Source organism: Crocodylus porosus, unplaced genomic scaffold (assembly GCF_001723895.1).
Source record: "Crocodylus porosus isolate Cpor-Errol unplaced genomic scaffold, CroPor_comp1, whole genome shotgun sequence".
NCBI lineage: Eukaryota > Metazoa > Chordata > Crocodylia > Crocodylidae > Crocodylus > Crocodylus porosus.
The window spans coordinates 70,664,667-70,679,144 of record NW_017728948.1 but is presented as its reverse complement, the minus strand read 5'-3'; the positions used below and the strand labels follow the sequence as shown (position 1 = coordinate 70,679,144).

At 38.5% G+C, this 14,478-nt stretch overlaps 1 protein-coding gene across 4 annotated transcripts in view; it reads left to right on the top strand.

The window, feature by feature from the left end:
- Positions 1 to 14,478, top strand: part of SMARCAD1 (SWI/SNF-related, matrix-associated actin-dependent regulator of chromatin, subfamily a, containing DEAD/H box 1) — an 80,018-nt gene that overhangs the window by 34,707 nt on the left and 30,833 nt on the right. For 2 of the 4 annotated variants that reach the window (XM_019553191.1, XM_019553189.1), the window contains exons 6-9: positions 3,161 to 3,258; positions 4,006 to 4,095; positions 5,027 to 5,111; positions 7,217 to 7,611. In XM_019553191.1, coding sequence (XP_019408736.1) covers positions 3,161 to 3,258; positions 4,006 to 4,095; positions 5,027 to 5,111; positions 7,217 to 7,611 — 668 coding nt within the window. Of the gene's footprint in view, positions 1 to 3,160; positions 3,259 to 4,005; positions 4,096 to 5,026; positions 5,112 to 7,216; positions 7,612 to 7,877; positions 8,252 to 14,478 lie in introns of those variants that run through there. The other 2 variants (XM_019553190.1, XM_019553192.1) reach the window with 2 other exon arrangements.

Sequence of the window (14,478 nt, the reverse complement as noted above, 5' to 3'; positions counted from 1 at the left end):
TCTGTTTCCCTACCTTACCTTTACTCTGTGCTGGCAGGCTCGCTGAGCACAGTGCTAGCCTGGCTCTGTAGCAGCACCACACAGCCTACATGGCTGCTATGGTGCCAGGCTGGGGCTGTGTAACTGCCCCAGGCTAGAATGGGGAGATGTGGAGCGTGCAGCCACAGAGCAGAGGCTAGAGGTGGAAGTGGGACAAGCGTAAGGAAGTGCACTACCTGACCTCACACCACCAGCTTCCCCACTGCCTGCAGACTTGCAGCGATGGGAGGGAGGAATTAAAGATGACCCTCCAATAATTAGAGTCTATACATGGAAGATTATAACAAACTTATAAATTGTCCATGTATAGAATCTAATTATTGGGATAGGATCATCTTAAATTCAGGGTCATCTGAAATTTGAGTAAATATGATAGTAAACTCAGAATACAAAATTGGTACATTATATTGCCCATTTTGTTTTGCATCTCAAATGTAACTGGGAGGACTTGGTAATGTGTGTTTACAGTAAGTTGGAGATTGCTAAGATAAGGAAATGCTGAAGACACTGTAACTTACAGGTTTTTGCTGAAAGTTAACGGAGAATTTGTACTGTAGCAGTGAATATTTTGTAGTTCAGGTCTCAAATCTTTAGATTCTTCTTTAGTTAATTTTTTATCCACTACAGATGAGAGAGAAAACATGTACTGTTACAAACACTATTAGTTCTCACTAAGTAAATAATAGTACAGTGGGCTACTGGAGAAGTTTTTTACTACTTATTTACTTTTGCATTCCAAGTTGTAAAAAACCATCAGGACTGAACTTATCAAAGTAGAAATCAAATGTATATGAACAAGCATATTACCCTATTGCTGTTTTACCTGGCTTGACATGGTATTTATGAATAATTAGGCTATATTTGAGAAATTATGTTAAATTATTTTATCATAAATTGTGTATGCCTAGTAGTTGGCAAGAGATGATATCATGATGAGTAGTTACAGAGTAGTGTCAGAGATGGTGTTGTTAAGATTTGAAACCTGCCATAACACTTGACTGCTATTTCTGAAAGAGACTTACAAATTTTTGTCTTGGTTTGTGCATTTCACAAATTTGAGTACAGTCATAGAATCATAGGAAGTTAGGGTTGGACGGGACCTCAGGAGGTCATCTAGTCCAACCTCCTGCTCAAAGCATCCCCAGCTGGATCATCCCAGCCAAAGCTTTGTCTAACCAGGTTTTGAAAACCTACAAGACTGGAGCTTCCACCACTTGTCTGGGTAACCTGTTCCAGTGTCTTACTACCCTCCTAGTGATAAAATTCTTCCTAATATCTAACCTAAACTTCCCTTGCTGCAACTTGAGACCATTGCTCCTTGTTGTGTCATCTGCTACCACTGAGAACAATCTAGCTCCATCTTCTTTCAAACCCTCCTTCAGATAGTTGAAGGCTGTGATTAAATCTCCTGTCTCTTTGGTTACCTCAGTCTTTCCTCGTAAGTCATGTCCTCCAGCCCCTTAACCATTTTTGTTGCCTTCCACTGGACTTTCCAATTTGTCTACATTCTTTCTGTAGCTGGGGGCCCAAAACAGGGCACAGTACTCCAAGATGTGGTCTCACCAGTGCTGAATAGAGGGGAATAATCACTTCCCTTGACCTACTGGCAACACTCCTACCAACGCATCCCAGTATGCCATTAGCCTTCCTGGCTCAGCTTCAGCATATTGTTCACTGTAACCCCCAGGTCCTTTTCTGCAGAGTTGCTGCCTAACCAGTCAGTCCCCAGCCTGTCCTGGTGCATGGGCTTGTTCTGTCCTAATTTGCAGGACTTTGTACTTGTCCTTGTTGAACCGTAAGAGATTTCTTTTGACCCAGCCCTCCAATTTGTCTAGATCACTGAATCATAGCCCTACCCTCCAGCAAATCTACTACATCCTAAGCTTGGTGTCATCTGCAGACTTGCTGAGGGTGCACTCTGCCATTTTCCAGGTCATTGATGAAGACATTGAACAAAACTGGCCCCAAAACCAACCCTGGGGCACTCCACTTGACACCGGCTGCCAACTAGACTTCGAATCATTGATTACGACTGTCTGAGCTTGGTGCTCCAGCCAGTTTTCTATCCACCTTGTAGTCTGTTCATCCAGCCCATACTTCCTTAGCTTGCCTGTGAGAATGTCAGCTTCACAATTAGCTTCAGAATTGCTCCTGCACTTAGGATATGTGGCCATTGTAGGCTTCAGTATAGTATGGTGATAATTGAACTAGCTTTGGTAATGGAAGTAGTTAGGCTTGGCAGCATGGAGCTCAACATGGACTAATTTTCATGCCACTGAGAAGTAGAGTAAAAGAGCTTTGTGCTGTTGAAACTACACTGTCTCAGACACCCAAACTGGCTCAGTTATTTGGTACTACAGTCAAGTTTTCAGTGTAGACTCGCTTAAAGCTGGGGTCTGATCTGTATGCTTTCTAGTCGGTGAAACTGTTCACTGTATAGTTAGGTATGTACGTGAAGCTTTGCAGGATTAGCCTTTCATGTGGCAGCAGATGGGAGGAAAATATTATTTACATAGGAAAATGTGTTTAAACATACAGTTCCTAGAAGAAATGTGGGGATGAGTAGTAACTGAAAATTTTAAATTGCTTTTTGCAATTGCCAAGTTTTTCTATTTGGCTGTATCATATTTTTCAATGAATGTGAATTAATGGAGGCCATGAGCATCTGGAAAAAGGTAGTTGCTTTTTTTTGGAATCTGGATAATTTTCCAAGACAATCATACAAAAACTATATTGTTCAATTTAGTGCTGTTTTAGTTTTAAACAGAGTTTTGGTGACTGTTCTACCAACCATGTCACTAGGATAGTTACAGTGTTATAAAATTAAAGTGACCCCTTCAGTACTTAAGTTAAGGAAGGGGTGGGTGGTGTTCCACTTTTTTTTCCCCAGTGCTGCTTTATAAAACCTGCTTCTGGTCTTAGGAAAATAACTGGTTCCTCTAACCTGTAAACAAGTTGTCTCTTTTGTTAAAATCTAGTATCTTGAAAATTTTGCATGCTTGACAGCTATTTTAATGTTAATGTGAGTGATTCTGCAACGTGGAGATGAATTCCTATATTGTTTTTGTTCTTACTGAATTTTGCTTTCTTTATTCATTCTTACTTATTTATATCTTTAAAGCTTCTTCCCGAAAAAGAAAACTAGAACAGTCTCCTAGAGAAAATTCAGATGATGATGATGATGATGACCAAATTGCAAAAAAACAAAAAGCTGACTCTGTAAGTGTTATTCTTTCACTTGTACAGCCACCTGAATGTCCTGACTTCTAGGGCATCATGGCAGGAAACTGTGCGTGTGTGTGTGTGTGTATGGCAGGGAAAAATAGCAAGGCCAGTAAGGATCTTTTATTTATTTATTTATTTATTAAAAAGGGATAGATCCGTTCTGTCCTTGTTGCTTCTAAAAGATCCCTGCCTTTTCCTTCAAACCTACGGGGCCCATGTCTGGATACTTTTAATCAGGATTTGACATAATTTAATTGTGCCGTAACAGTATATTCTGTTTATTAAGTATTTTAATTTCAATCCCGTCTGCCTCAGAAGTTTCCCATCAGAAGAGTTCTGTCCAAAGCCATGTATTATATTCCTTAAAATATTGCATTAAAAAAATGAATGTGCTTTATTTATACACAATCACAACATTTCCAAGCCACTCAAGATCTATTAAGTTTTACAGAGCATCCCAAAATTTTGTTACTGGATTAAAATATTTTCTTGAGAATTGTAAATACTACTTACTCCCTTGGGAAATTGTGTCATTTTGAAATGGATGTAAAGGAAGAAAGTAGTGATTTATCTGATTTTTGCAGTCAAATTATTTTTCAGGTTACTTTTACTGCTTAAAGAAAGACTGTTTAGATGTAAGCACTGTCAGGTATTGACACCCCGCCCTGACATGTTACTGTAATAGTATTTTGCATTAAGTGGAATGAAAGCTAAAATAACTTCATTTTTTCTGAACCATAGCAGGAAGGGTCAGCATCTCAAAAAGAATGGGAAAAACAAGAAATTCTTGTAAAGAAACTGCAAAATGAATTCCCTGGTTTGGATAAAAAGGTAAGCTAGTATGTGCCTTTTTTGGGCAAGTCTCCACAGACATAACAGGTGTATAGTGTCACATTTTGGCTACTGGGGTAAAGGAATTTTGGTGATATGAAGCCAGTTAAATGGCCACAGTACATGCACTGTTGCTTGAGGGAGGACATATGGCCGGGAACTTCATTCTCTTGGAATGACTTTAAGTTATGGGGAGTTGGGTGTCATTTTAAAATGACACCCAATTCCTTGGTCCACGAGCTGGTCTTGCATTGACCATAGTTTGACCAAAACAGAAAATTTGATCTGCTGTGCCGACAGCACGTGAGAATAGTTCATCTATATTGACTTATTTTTCCTTTGAGAATATTTGTTTTGGTTTTAGAATTAAACACTTTAATAAAATGACATTGTCTTTCTTGTCTTGCTCAAAAACAAATTGTCAAGTAGATTAATAGGAAATACTTAAGTTTTTGTATCATTAGGTGAAATAACTTGCCTAATAACTGGACACTTCAGTATTTTTTTTAAATGTTGTATTGTAAAAGTGAAAAGGAAACTATGTCACTGGTTGGGAAGATAATACATACTCAATTGTTTGTTTTGTGATATTCTAAACCTTGGATATATTTCTTCCTTGCATTTTCTACTGGCGGCATAATTCCTTTAATTAGAAGACTTGCATTTTAGATAAGATGAGTGTGGCCTTGAACGCATATCTATTATATAATGATGCATCCAGTGCAAAGTATATGGATTAACCAAGGGCTTTTTCTTTTACTGACTCCACAAGTACACGTTTTTCTTCTGACTCCTATATAGGCTATATTTGTCTAGTGCGATTGCTGTTTAAGCATTTGGTGTTTAAACATGCCCTGACATCAGTTATTTTATACTTAATTGTGAAAAGAGAATTTGTTATGGTGTTATGAAACAAATGTTGTTTTACTAGGAACTGAGAGATGTACTTCAAGAACATAATTGGGTATTTCATGAAGCACTGGAAGCCTTAAAAGTATTTGCAGAAGACCAAGAGGGTAAAGACAGATTTACAATCCATTTTATTTTATGATGCAAAGAAGTCTTGAGGTATAAATCATTTTCCAATGTCAGGTGTGACAGTCCTGACAGTAATATCTTAAAAGTAGCGGGAAAATCTAAAATTAGTGTTTAAGGGAAAAATGAAGGAAAAAGTAACAAAGGAAGTTATTTAATTTTAAGAAAAGAAAGTCCAAACAACCTGAGTGTCCATCCTTTTCATGGAATATTTTACTTTTCTAATTGAAGTGAGGGAAGGTGTGTATTTTCTCGCCAAATATTCTTGTCATTTTAAAGGTGTTATTAGTTCTACTTTAATCTGAAAGCAGTTCTGAAATATGCAGATAATGTTTAAGTTGGGAGGAAGATGCCTGTTACCCTTTTAAATAAGAGAGATAAGCCTTGATTTTTTTTTTCTCCCATCCCTTCCCCTCCCACCCCAAATTAAGTACTTTATAAATTGCTCATTAGAAAATGAACACGCATTCAAAGCAACTAAAGTAAATCAGTTTATCCTACTACAGCATTCTTTTAGTATAGGAATAATATACAGAATGCATTAAAACTGAAAAAATGCAAATAATGTTAGTATTTAACTGAATACTTAGTATACTAAATTAAATAAAAATAAGTGTAATTTCCCCATTGATTAAATCTGTTATCATTACAAATGAAGTGCTCTGTTACATATTGTATTACTGCTAAGTGGTACCAATCAAACTGCCTATATTACAGTAACCTGGAAACTTAGCTTCTGCTCCAAATAAGTTAATGCATCAAATTCCTTAATTAAAATCTCGTTTTCAATAATTGACATTTTAAGTGTTGTTTTTTCCTTCCCCAAAAATCACCAGGGTAGAGTAATAACTTTAATTTGATCCCTTTTATGGATATGACAAAATGTCATTGTGTTGATATTGACTGAAAGATGGCTGCCTTTTCTTCTGGATGGTGGATTTGGTGGAAGCAGAGCTAGGAGAAGGAAAAGCATCAGACTTGGTAGTCTGAAAATATTTTTAGTTGAGTTGAGGTCAAGGAATTTTTTTTTTTTTTTTTTTAGAAATAATAAGTACTTGCTCCCCCAATTTCTTTCTTTAAAAAAGAAAGCTGCAGTATTTGTAAAGCAGGGGTTTTCAACCTGTTTTGGTTGATGTACCCCCAGCAACCAGTCCAGAAGCAGGGAGTCCCCCAGCTGGGCAGTGGGGTGGGGGGAGGCCCCCGGCAGCTGATTGAAAAAAAGGTGTGAAGGGGAGGGAGGAATGCCAGCAGCAAAACTGGGAGTGCCCCCCGCTTCACTCCACTGCTGCGTACCCCCCGGGAGCCTCCCAAGTACCCCCAGGGGTATGCGTGTCCCTGGTTGACAACCCCTGTTGTAAAGCATTAGGATTATTTAAAGAAGAAGTCAGAAGTTTGTAATTGAACCAAACATCTTGACACTTAGCATAAAAGTTCTAGAGGTCTTGTTCCTCTGATCTCTTAAACAGGTGCCTGCTTTTGTTGTTCCATCTATAATACTGCTTTGAAATAGGGCAAATTGAAATTAGGATCATGCTTTCCGTGGTGAAAGCCCCATGGTAAACCAGGCTGGTTTGGTTTTTCTGCCATAAATGGTTTTGGGAGGGAAACGCTTTGATTTAAACCAAACTTATGCTGAAATGCTTAAACTGTCATGTGCTTAAACACCTGTAAGATTTCAGCAAATTTGTATGTTACAGTTTTGACCTCTTGATGCAGTTCACTTAACTACTGTGCTTCTGACACTAGTTTAAATTCTGCTATTTATGGATAACATAATTTAGATAATCTGAATTTATATTAATGTATCGAAAGCACATGTGTTGGGTAGATTTTTGCTTTTATTGTTTTTGATAGTTTTGTACTCACTTTACTAGTTATAACATCTAGTACAAGGATTAAGTTCTTGATGTTCCTTGCAAAAACTTTCTATGGGGCCAGCCAAAATTTGTTCACCGCTAGATGTAAAGAAAAGTGTTGACCTTTGCATAAATATTTATTTTGAAAAGCAGCTGTTCTTAAGCATTTTTGTTTTTACTTGGTACATTTTTAACTTGATAATTACTTTTTTTCTACATTGCATACACAGATGCACAAAATCCTTCCATAAGTGAAGTTTCTAATTGGAACGAAGTCTCCACAAATAGCAAAAATGATTATAACAGTGCAAAGGTGAAGATGAAACGGAAATCTTCTACAAAAACTCAGAATGGCTTTAGGAAAAAAGATAAAGGCAAAAAAGGCATTTGGAGTACTAAAAGAGAAATGGAAGATTCAGAGTACGAGTCAGCCTCAGAAGGTGGTAGCTCCCTTGATGAGGACTACAGCAGTGGTGATGAAGTGATGGAGGATGGCTGTACAACTAAAATACTTAACTTCCTGCAAGATGCTTCACTGGGTGAACTCACCTGGATCCCTCAGTGTTCTCAGAAAAAGGCTCAGAAGATAATAGAGCTCCGGCCCTTTAATAGCTGGGAAGCTCTGGTAAGTCTGCATTCTTTTTTTTAATATCCCCAGTATGTTTATAGTCAAGGTGCCTTCATTCTAGAGAGGCATAGATAGGTGGCCTTATCCTGATTAGGCTAAAACACTATATTCATTTTAAGCCAATAGCATTTCAAATAGTGTCATATGACCTAATTTTGAATGAATTAAGGGGTGATTTTCTTGAAAAACCCAAGCTGATTGGCTGACAACACTGTCACTCACTCTTTAGCACAGAAACTTGGTTCATTTCACAGCAGAAGAAGAAATTAGAGCTTTCATTTAGGAAGGAGTTGTTTGCTAGCCTGTTCTGATCTGTGTTAGCTGAGAAACCATGCAGAAGGCAAGAATGTGGCAGAACTCTTACTGCAGCTACTTTTTAAGAGCTGCAGCAACTTCCAGGGTAGCTCCATGACTGAAGATGCTAGCATGGATATTTTAAGCTTCAGCATAGGAGAAGCAATTCTTCTCATCTGTTGTCTTTTAATATTGCAACTCAGTCTTTAGCATGGTTTTGCTGGCTAAGCAGTGCGGCCATTTTATGGAATGTAGCAAGCAGCTCTTTTGTAATAAAAATTAAAAAAGCGCATAAGGATGGCTAAAAGACAATATGTATCGGAAGGGGAATTATTATCCACTGGTAAGTAAGCTATGTATATACCCTTAGTGGGACTTTATTTTCCAATATATTTTTATAGTCTGTTTTTCTTCAATTTTTGTTGTGCGTTTCATCAAAGTGAAAAGCACCAAACCTGATCTGAGCACTACTGTGATAAGAAATTCAGTGTACTCAGAGAAGAAATGTTGTGGATTTTAGACTAATTTGTGACTGTCTGGGCTTCTACAGCAATACAGCTTACAGGCCATTTAAAAATATATATATTTATATTTATATTTTTTGATCAAGTATGTTTTTCTTGGAAAAGGTTGTGCCTTGCCCTAATGATCTTTCTTTTAATATGTATGTATATATAATTGTCTTGAACTTTTTAATATAACGTTAAACGTTTGGTACTTTGTGAGCAAAATGTTGTACCTTACAACAGTAAATAATCTAGATTGGGTTTTAAAGAAAAACCAGCATATATTGTTGAAAAAAAAAGTTTAAAAATATAAAAGTGCAAATATGCTGCAGAAGAAATCCGTTTTGCCTGAAGCCTTTGGCTTCTTAAAGAACATCTGTCGTAAACCAGTTCCTTTCCAAACTTGTTGGGCTTTGCCTGAGCTTAATTCTTTGCAGAAGTATTTGCTAAAGGGCTGTTCTTCTCCCTTCTATTTGCTAAAATATTTGAACACAATCAAGTTGTATGGGCCTGTTTAGATTCAAAATCTTTCGTTCATAAAGGTTGCTTTTGTCAGCACAGACATGTTATTTAGCTGCTGTCACTACGTGCCCAGAGTGTAACTAATATACCACAACATGCAGTTCTTAGCAGATGTTTAATAGAGAAGTAGTTTTTAAATTGGTTTTAAAAGATCAGTATACAGTATAACCCAACATTTTTCCTATATGTTATAACATACCAATTTAATAACAATTTAGGTTTTGTATTGTATTAACTGTATATAAGATTTGCCTTCATATTTCTCTTTCCCCGCTCTCCTCCCCCCTCGGCCCCTTCCCTCTCCCCCCAGTAACATGATAAAGAACTAAAAGGGTCTGTCCTTGTCCAGTGTAGAAGACACCTTGGAATCCAGAGCCAACAAGATTAAGATCTCACAGTATGTCATAAAGTATCCTGAAATTGTGTTTTATAAAAACAAATAAACAATATTCATAACTTTGGAATCTGCATTGACTTATATTTTGATCACTTAGTAGTAGTGATTGTTGTATATTAAGAATAGATGGAAAAGTTAGTCAGTTTTCTGAAAGTTGTTATTTAAGAGTTTGTTCTGAGAACAAGTCCCAGCTCCAAAATGATATTTTTTTTCCCTCTTGTGAACAGTCACAATCTTGATACCTGTGTATTAGGCAGTTGTCTTCTGTGCTGTATAAGATTAAGGAACATATTGTGTTGACTCTTAAAAAATATTCTTAAGTTATTTAAAGGTGAGTCTTGAAGTAAGTAGTTAATGAAAAATGCACAGTAAGAAATAAATCTGGTCTATATTAACAGCAACATATAGTTACAGTAGCACAGATGAGAAGCGACTCAGACAACAAATAATAATAATAATAAAAATGGGTGGGGGCAAGTTTCTGGTCACAAAAATGGCCTGCTGTGGAAATTTTTCAAGTTTGAATGCTAATTAAATTGCATCTTCAGGACTTCTTTTGAAATGCACATTCATTACTTGGTAATATGGATGATATGCTGAGCAGTACTTCCAAATAATATCTAGTTTAGATGCAGTCTGCCTATTTCCTTAATACTTTAAATACCTAATTTATTTAATGGTTACACACTAATATAAACATAACAAATTATTGACCAATCAAAGGTATTGGGACACAGTTTTCAAAACTGGGTGGGTGACTATGTCATTACTCATAATTTTTGCTGTGTGAAATTATTTTCCTCTTTAGTTACAGGAATTGCAGGATTTTTAAGTCCATTTTTCTTTTCTGTTTTCTTTTCCTGTTGTAAAGTTTTGAGGGGTAATTGAATTTTAAAAATTGCATTATTCCTGTTTAATTTTGAATCCTCCTCTGTTCAGTTTTGTTGCTTGGTTGTTTCATTCAAAACTTTTTATGGGTCAGTTTAGAGCATAACAAAACAAATTAGTCATTTATTTTAACTATTAATTTGGCTACTAGCTCTGCAACTTGCAGAAACTGCTATTTACTCTCCGAGTTCTATATTTGCAACTATTGTCTTCTTTCTATTAGTTTTTTTTATAGCTGTTTCAGACTTTATCTGAATAATATTTGCTACAAGCTTGCATGGTTTTTACACGAGTATACAAACGTAATATGCACTGTTCTTTATTTTTTCATTCTAGTTGTTTTCAGTGTTGCCTTTTGCCAGTCTCTGTCACCAATTTGTGTTTATTTCTTTTACAAAATACTATTGTGCCATTTTGCTAGCTGTGCCAATAAACTCTTTCTATTTCTATAGAATACAAAAGCTGCAATCTTAATGTTAAGCAATAAGAGGTACAGCTAAATTCAGACTAGGTTTATTTTTAAGACACCTCTGTGCTCTCCCAAAATTTGGTTCCTCTGTGGGTTGAAGTAGTATGCCGTACAATATTGCTGTGGAAGCCTAAGTTGGCATAGCATCCTGGGGTTGTCTTCCACACTACAACCTTTAGTGAACTCATCTCACTCCATCATGTACCTGCCAGCCCAACATCTGATATGTTGCTCTGTATATGAGGCCCATCTTAGGACTGTCTTTTGCAAATAGTGGTGGAGGAGGAATTTTTTTTCCAGCTAGAACTTTCCCCTTCATTTTATTTTTACTCTTAACCTTCTACTTCAGATAAAATTTGGTCATGCTGAAGGTGAGGAACTCCTCATATCTTTAGCCCTCCCTTGAGCAGAGCCTGATGATACTCTTTGTACTTTTGGGGAACCTTAATTTGTAATCCTGTCACTGTTTCCATTTGCATCCTTTTAAGGAAAGTAAGCTATTAAAACTAACATGGATAGGACAATTTCTTGCATGAGCATAAATCATAGGCTGGCAAGACCAAATCTCAAGATGTATGTTTACATTTATTCCTATGGAGTCTTGTAATATTCATTTTTTATGAGTGCTTTTTGTAATGGGAGGGAGGCTGAAAAATAACTCTGTAAAGCAAAATTGCTAAGAAGTTTCATCAACTTAAATGAGAATGACTGTATTTGGGAACTTACAAAACATTCTTAGGCAAGATTTTCTAACCTCATGTATGGAATTTTTGATGAAATTCTTTTTAGTATGTGTATAACACATCATGTTTTAATAATCAATAGTTAAAGACAATTTTAATTTTTAACTGTAAAAGAACAGATTTAGTGAATATGAAGACATGCTCAGTTGATCCATGTAGCCCATGGTCTTACCATCTTTATCTCTTCTACCCAGTCAGTATTCCCAAAGTCCTTGATGTTTTTATTCTCTGTTCTCAATTTAACATTGGGGTCAATCCCACAAATACCTAGCATAATATTTGTTACCAAGAGTAGTTTTCCCTAGATGTGTGACTGCTGATTGAACTGGACATTAAACTGCAGTAAATATAGGATCAGCCCCTCTGCTATAGTGGTCTTAGAAGGACTCTGCCCTTATAAGTATTAATATATATTTCTGTGCAGGAGAATTCTCATGACTACTTCTGTTGATTTGGAAACTTTTGATTAATTTCAACAAGAAATTTAACAGTCATTTATGATGGAAGTAAAAAAAACTGGACAAATAATTATCAGTTAATGTTGCTTAACACTTCCTATTACAGAACTGTTTTCTAGTTGCATGCAAATTGACCAAATTTTGGACCATTTAAGCCAACATTTTCTAAGCCAGGTATGTTTCTTAGGCCAGGTTTGTTTTTGTTTTTTTGTCATTTCAGTCAAAATGGCTTGAAGCTAGGGAAGAATATATTGTTTTACTCATGTGGAGGGACAAATATAAAAGTCATCTTACAAAGCTATACATGTACAACCTCAAAATTTAGCAAGGGGCATAACCTTGTGTCAGGGATGCATCTGCCTGTTGCTCTTAAGAACTATCTGGACTTTAAGCTTTAGAAAAAAATTATAATGGGCTTAGAGAGTTAGATTGTAGTAGCTAAGTCCCCTGAAGACTCTATTCATGCTGGGCATGCTGTAGCAGAGTTGAGTAGGGGTTTCCCTGTAACGGTAGTTTTGGTTTATTTCAGGCTGTGCCAGTTCTGGATACCTGAATACAGGGCAGGTTACCTGTCTGCCATTGGTCTCATTACTGGAGGAAATTCCCTATTTGGGTGCCAAAGGGACAAGAGCTGGACCTGCAGGTACAGGGAATAGTAGATGAAGTGAGATGGAGGCTGTTCATAAAATTGTAGAAAAGTAGGGCTGGAAGGAACCTCCAGAGGTCCTCAAGGTCAATCCCCTGCTTGTGGCAGGAACATCCCTACCTAACCATCCTTTAAGCCCTTGTCTAAACTATTCCTACAACTGCACAATCAATCCTGTCTTGCAGTTATAAAGCATATTGCTTTAAGACACTAAAATACCCTAATCTGCCACAGGTAAAGTGGGGGAACAAGGGCTCTTGGTATTCTGTTGCTGCATGGGTTGTTAAAATGCACTTGAGAGATCTAAGAAAGAGGGCCACGTCCCCTACTACTAAAGAGGAGGGGAAAACTTCACACGGTTTGTACCATGGGGTAAAATGCTTTCTTAATCCTAGATGTGGTGACTGGTCTGACCCCTGAGTGAATGGACAAGACCCTATAATCAGGAACCTTTGGGTTTTAGTCTCAGCAGGAACATTGACACACGTTGACAGGACCCCAGTCAAAATCTTCAGCTTTCTCTGCAGGCAACATCCAGTGCTTCTGGAAGCTGGAGGAGAAAAAAAGCTCTTGACATGTCACAACTTGGTCTCGTGCAAACCAGCAAAGCTCAGATGCATGGGAAACACTAAATACCCTATATTTGGTTTTGCAGTATAGGGACAGCAAGCATTACATCACATGTCGCACCCTCTAACTTGAGGTGGGTAAAATGTGGCCCACTGGCTGAATCCAGCCTGTGAGAGATTGTCAAGGCCGTGGTGGGTCCCTCAGTCCCAGCTGGACCAGTCGTCTTCCAGCCCATGGTGCATCCCTCTGCTTCCAAGTGCACACCGGGGCTGGGTTGACTCCATGGCCAGACTCCACTTCCTGGCATCCCCAGTAGCTGCAGCTCCTTCCAGCTGCTGCTGCAACCCCAGTCCCACAGAGACCTGCCAGGATGCGTGTGGACATGACCCAAACACTTGGCTGAGCGCACAGTCCCTAACCTGTCCCGCCCTGTGGGGGTTGGGGTCCCTGCAGTACCCACCCTGGCCATGATAAACGGTGGCAGCAGCGGGGGTGCGGAGTCTGGTTCCCTCTTTTTTTTCGCCGCCACCACTTATTGTGGTCAGGGTGGGCAGGTCTAGAGCAGGCACTGCAAGGACCCTAACCCCCTGCATGGGGTGGGCCGGACCTGGGACTGGTGTTCAACCGGTGGCTCGGATCCTGCCTGTACTGGTCTTCATGGGTCCGGGGCTGGTGGCAGTGGCAGCAACTGGAAGGAGAAGCTATGAAGCCACGCAGCAGTTCCAGTCCCTCCTTGGTATAGAAGGGTAGCCTGGAGGTGGTGCTGGTGGCCGTGGGGGCCCAGGTGTGCAAGTGGCAATGACTACTTCTGGCTCCTGCCACTGATTCCAGCCCAACTAAGTCAGTTGTGGGGCTCTCTTTCATTTTACTGCTGAACTCAGTCCTCTGCAATATCTACTTGTTCTAGGCTACAGAGCACTTCTGGTTGGTTGGATAAGGATCTGGGGGAGACTGGGTCAGTCAACCAGTAGGGTACAGGGAAGGGAGATCTAATGTAGAAATGGGATGCATGGGGAGACCTGGGAACTGTAGCAAGAGCAGATAAGATTGGGTAAGGAGCTCAATTTGGGAGATAAATATTTGAAGTCCTTTATTGTGGTTACTGGAGCCAGTGTGGGAGGGAAAGATATGAGCCAAATGAGTTGTAGGGGGTCTGATAAATCCTATTCAAGGGTATTGGGCGGGAATAAGAAGGAAACTGTAAATTGGACAAGAAAGTTAATACCAAGAGTCAACCAGGAATTCAGTGGGGTGGGAAGCCAGAGGGTATGGGTATTGGAACTAGATTTCATAGATTTCATAGACATTAGGGCTGGAAGGGACCTCGGGAGATCATCGAGTCCAGCCCCCTGCCCAAAGGGCAGGAAGTCA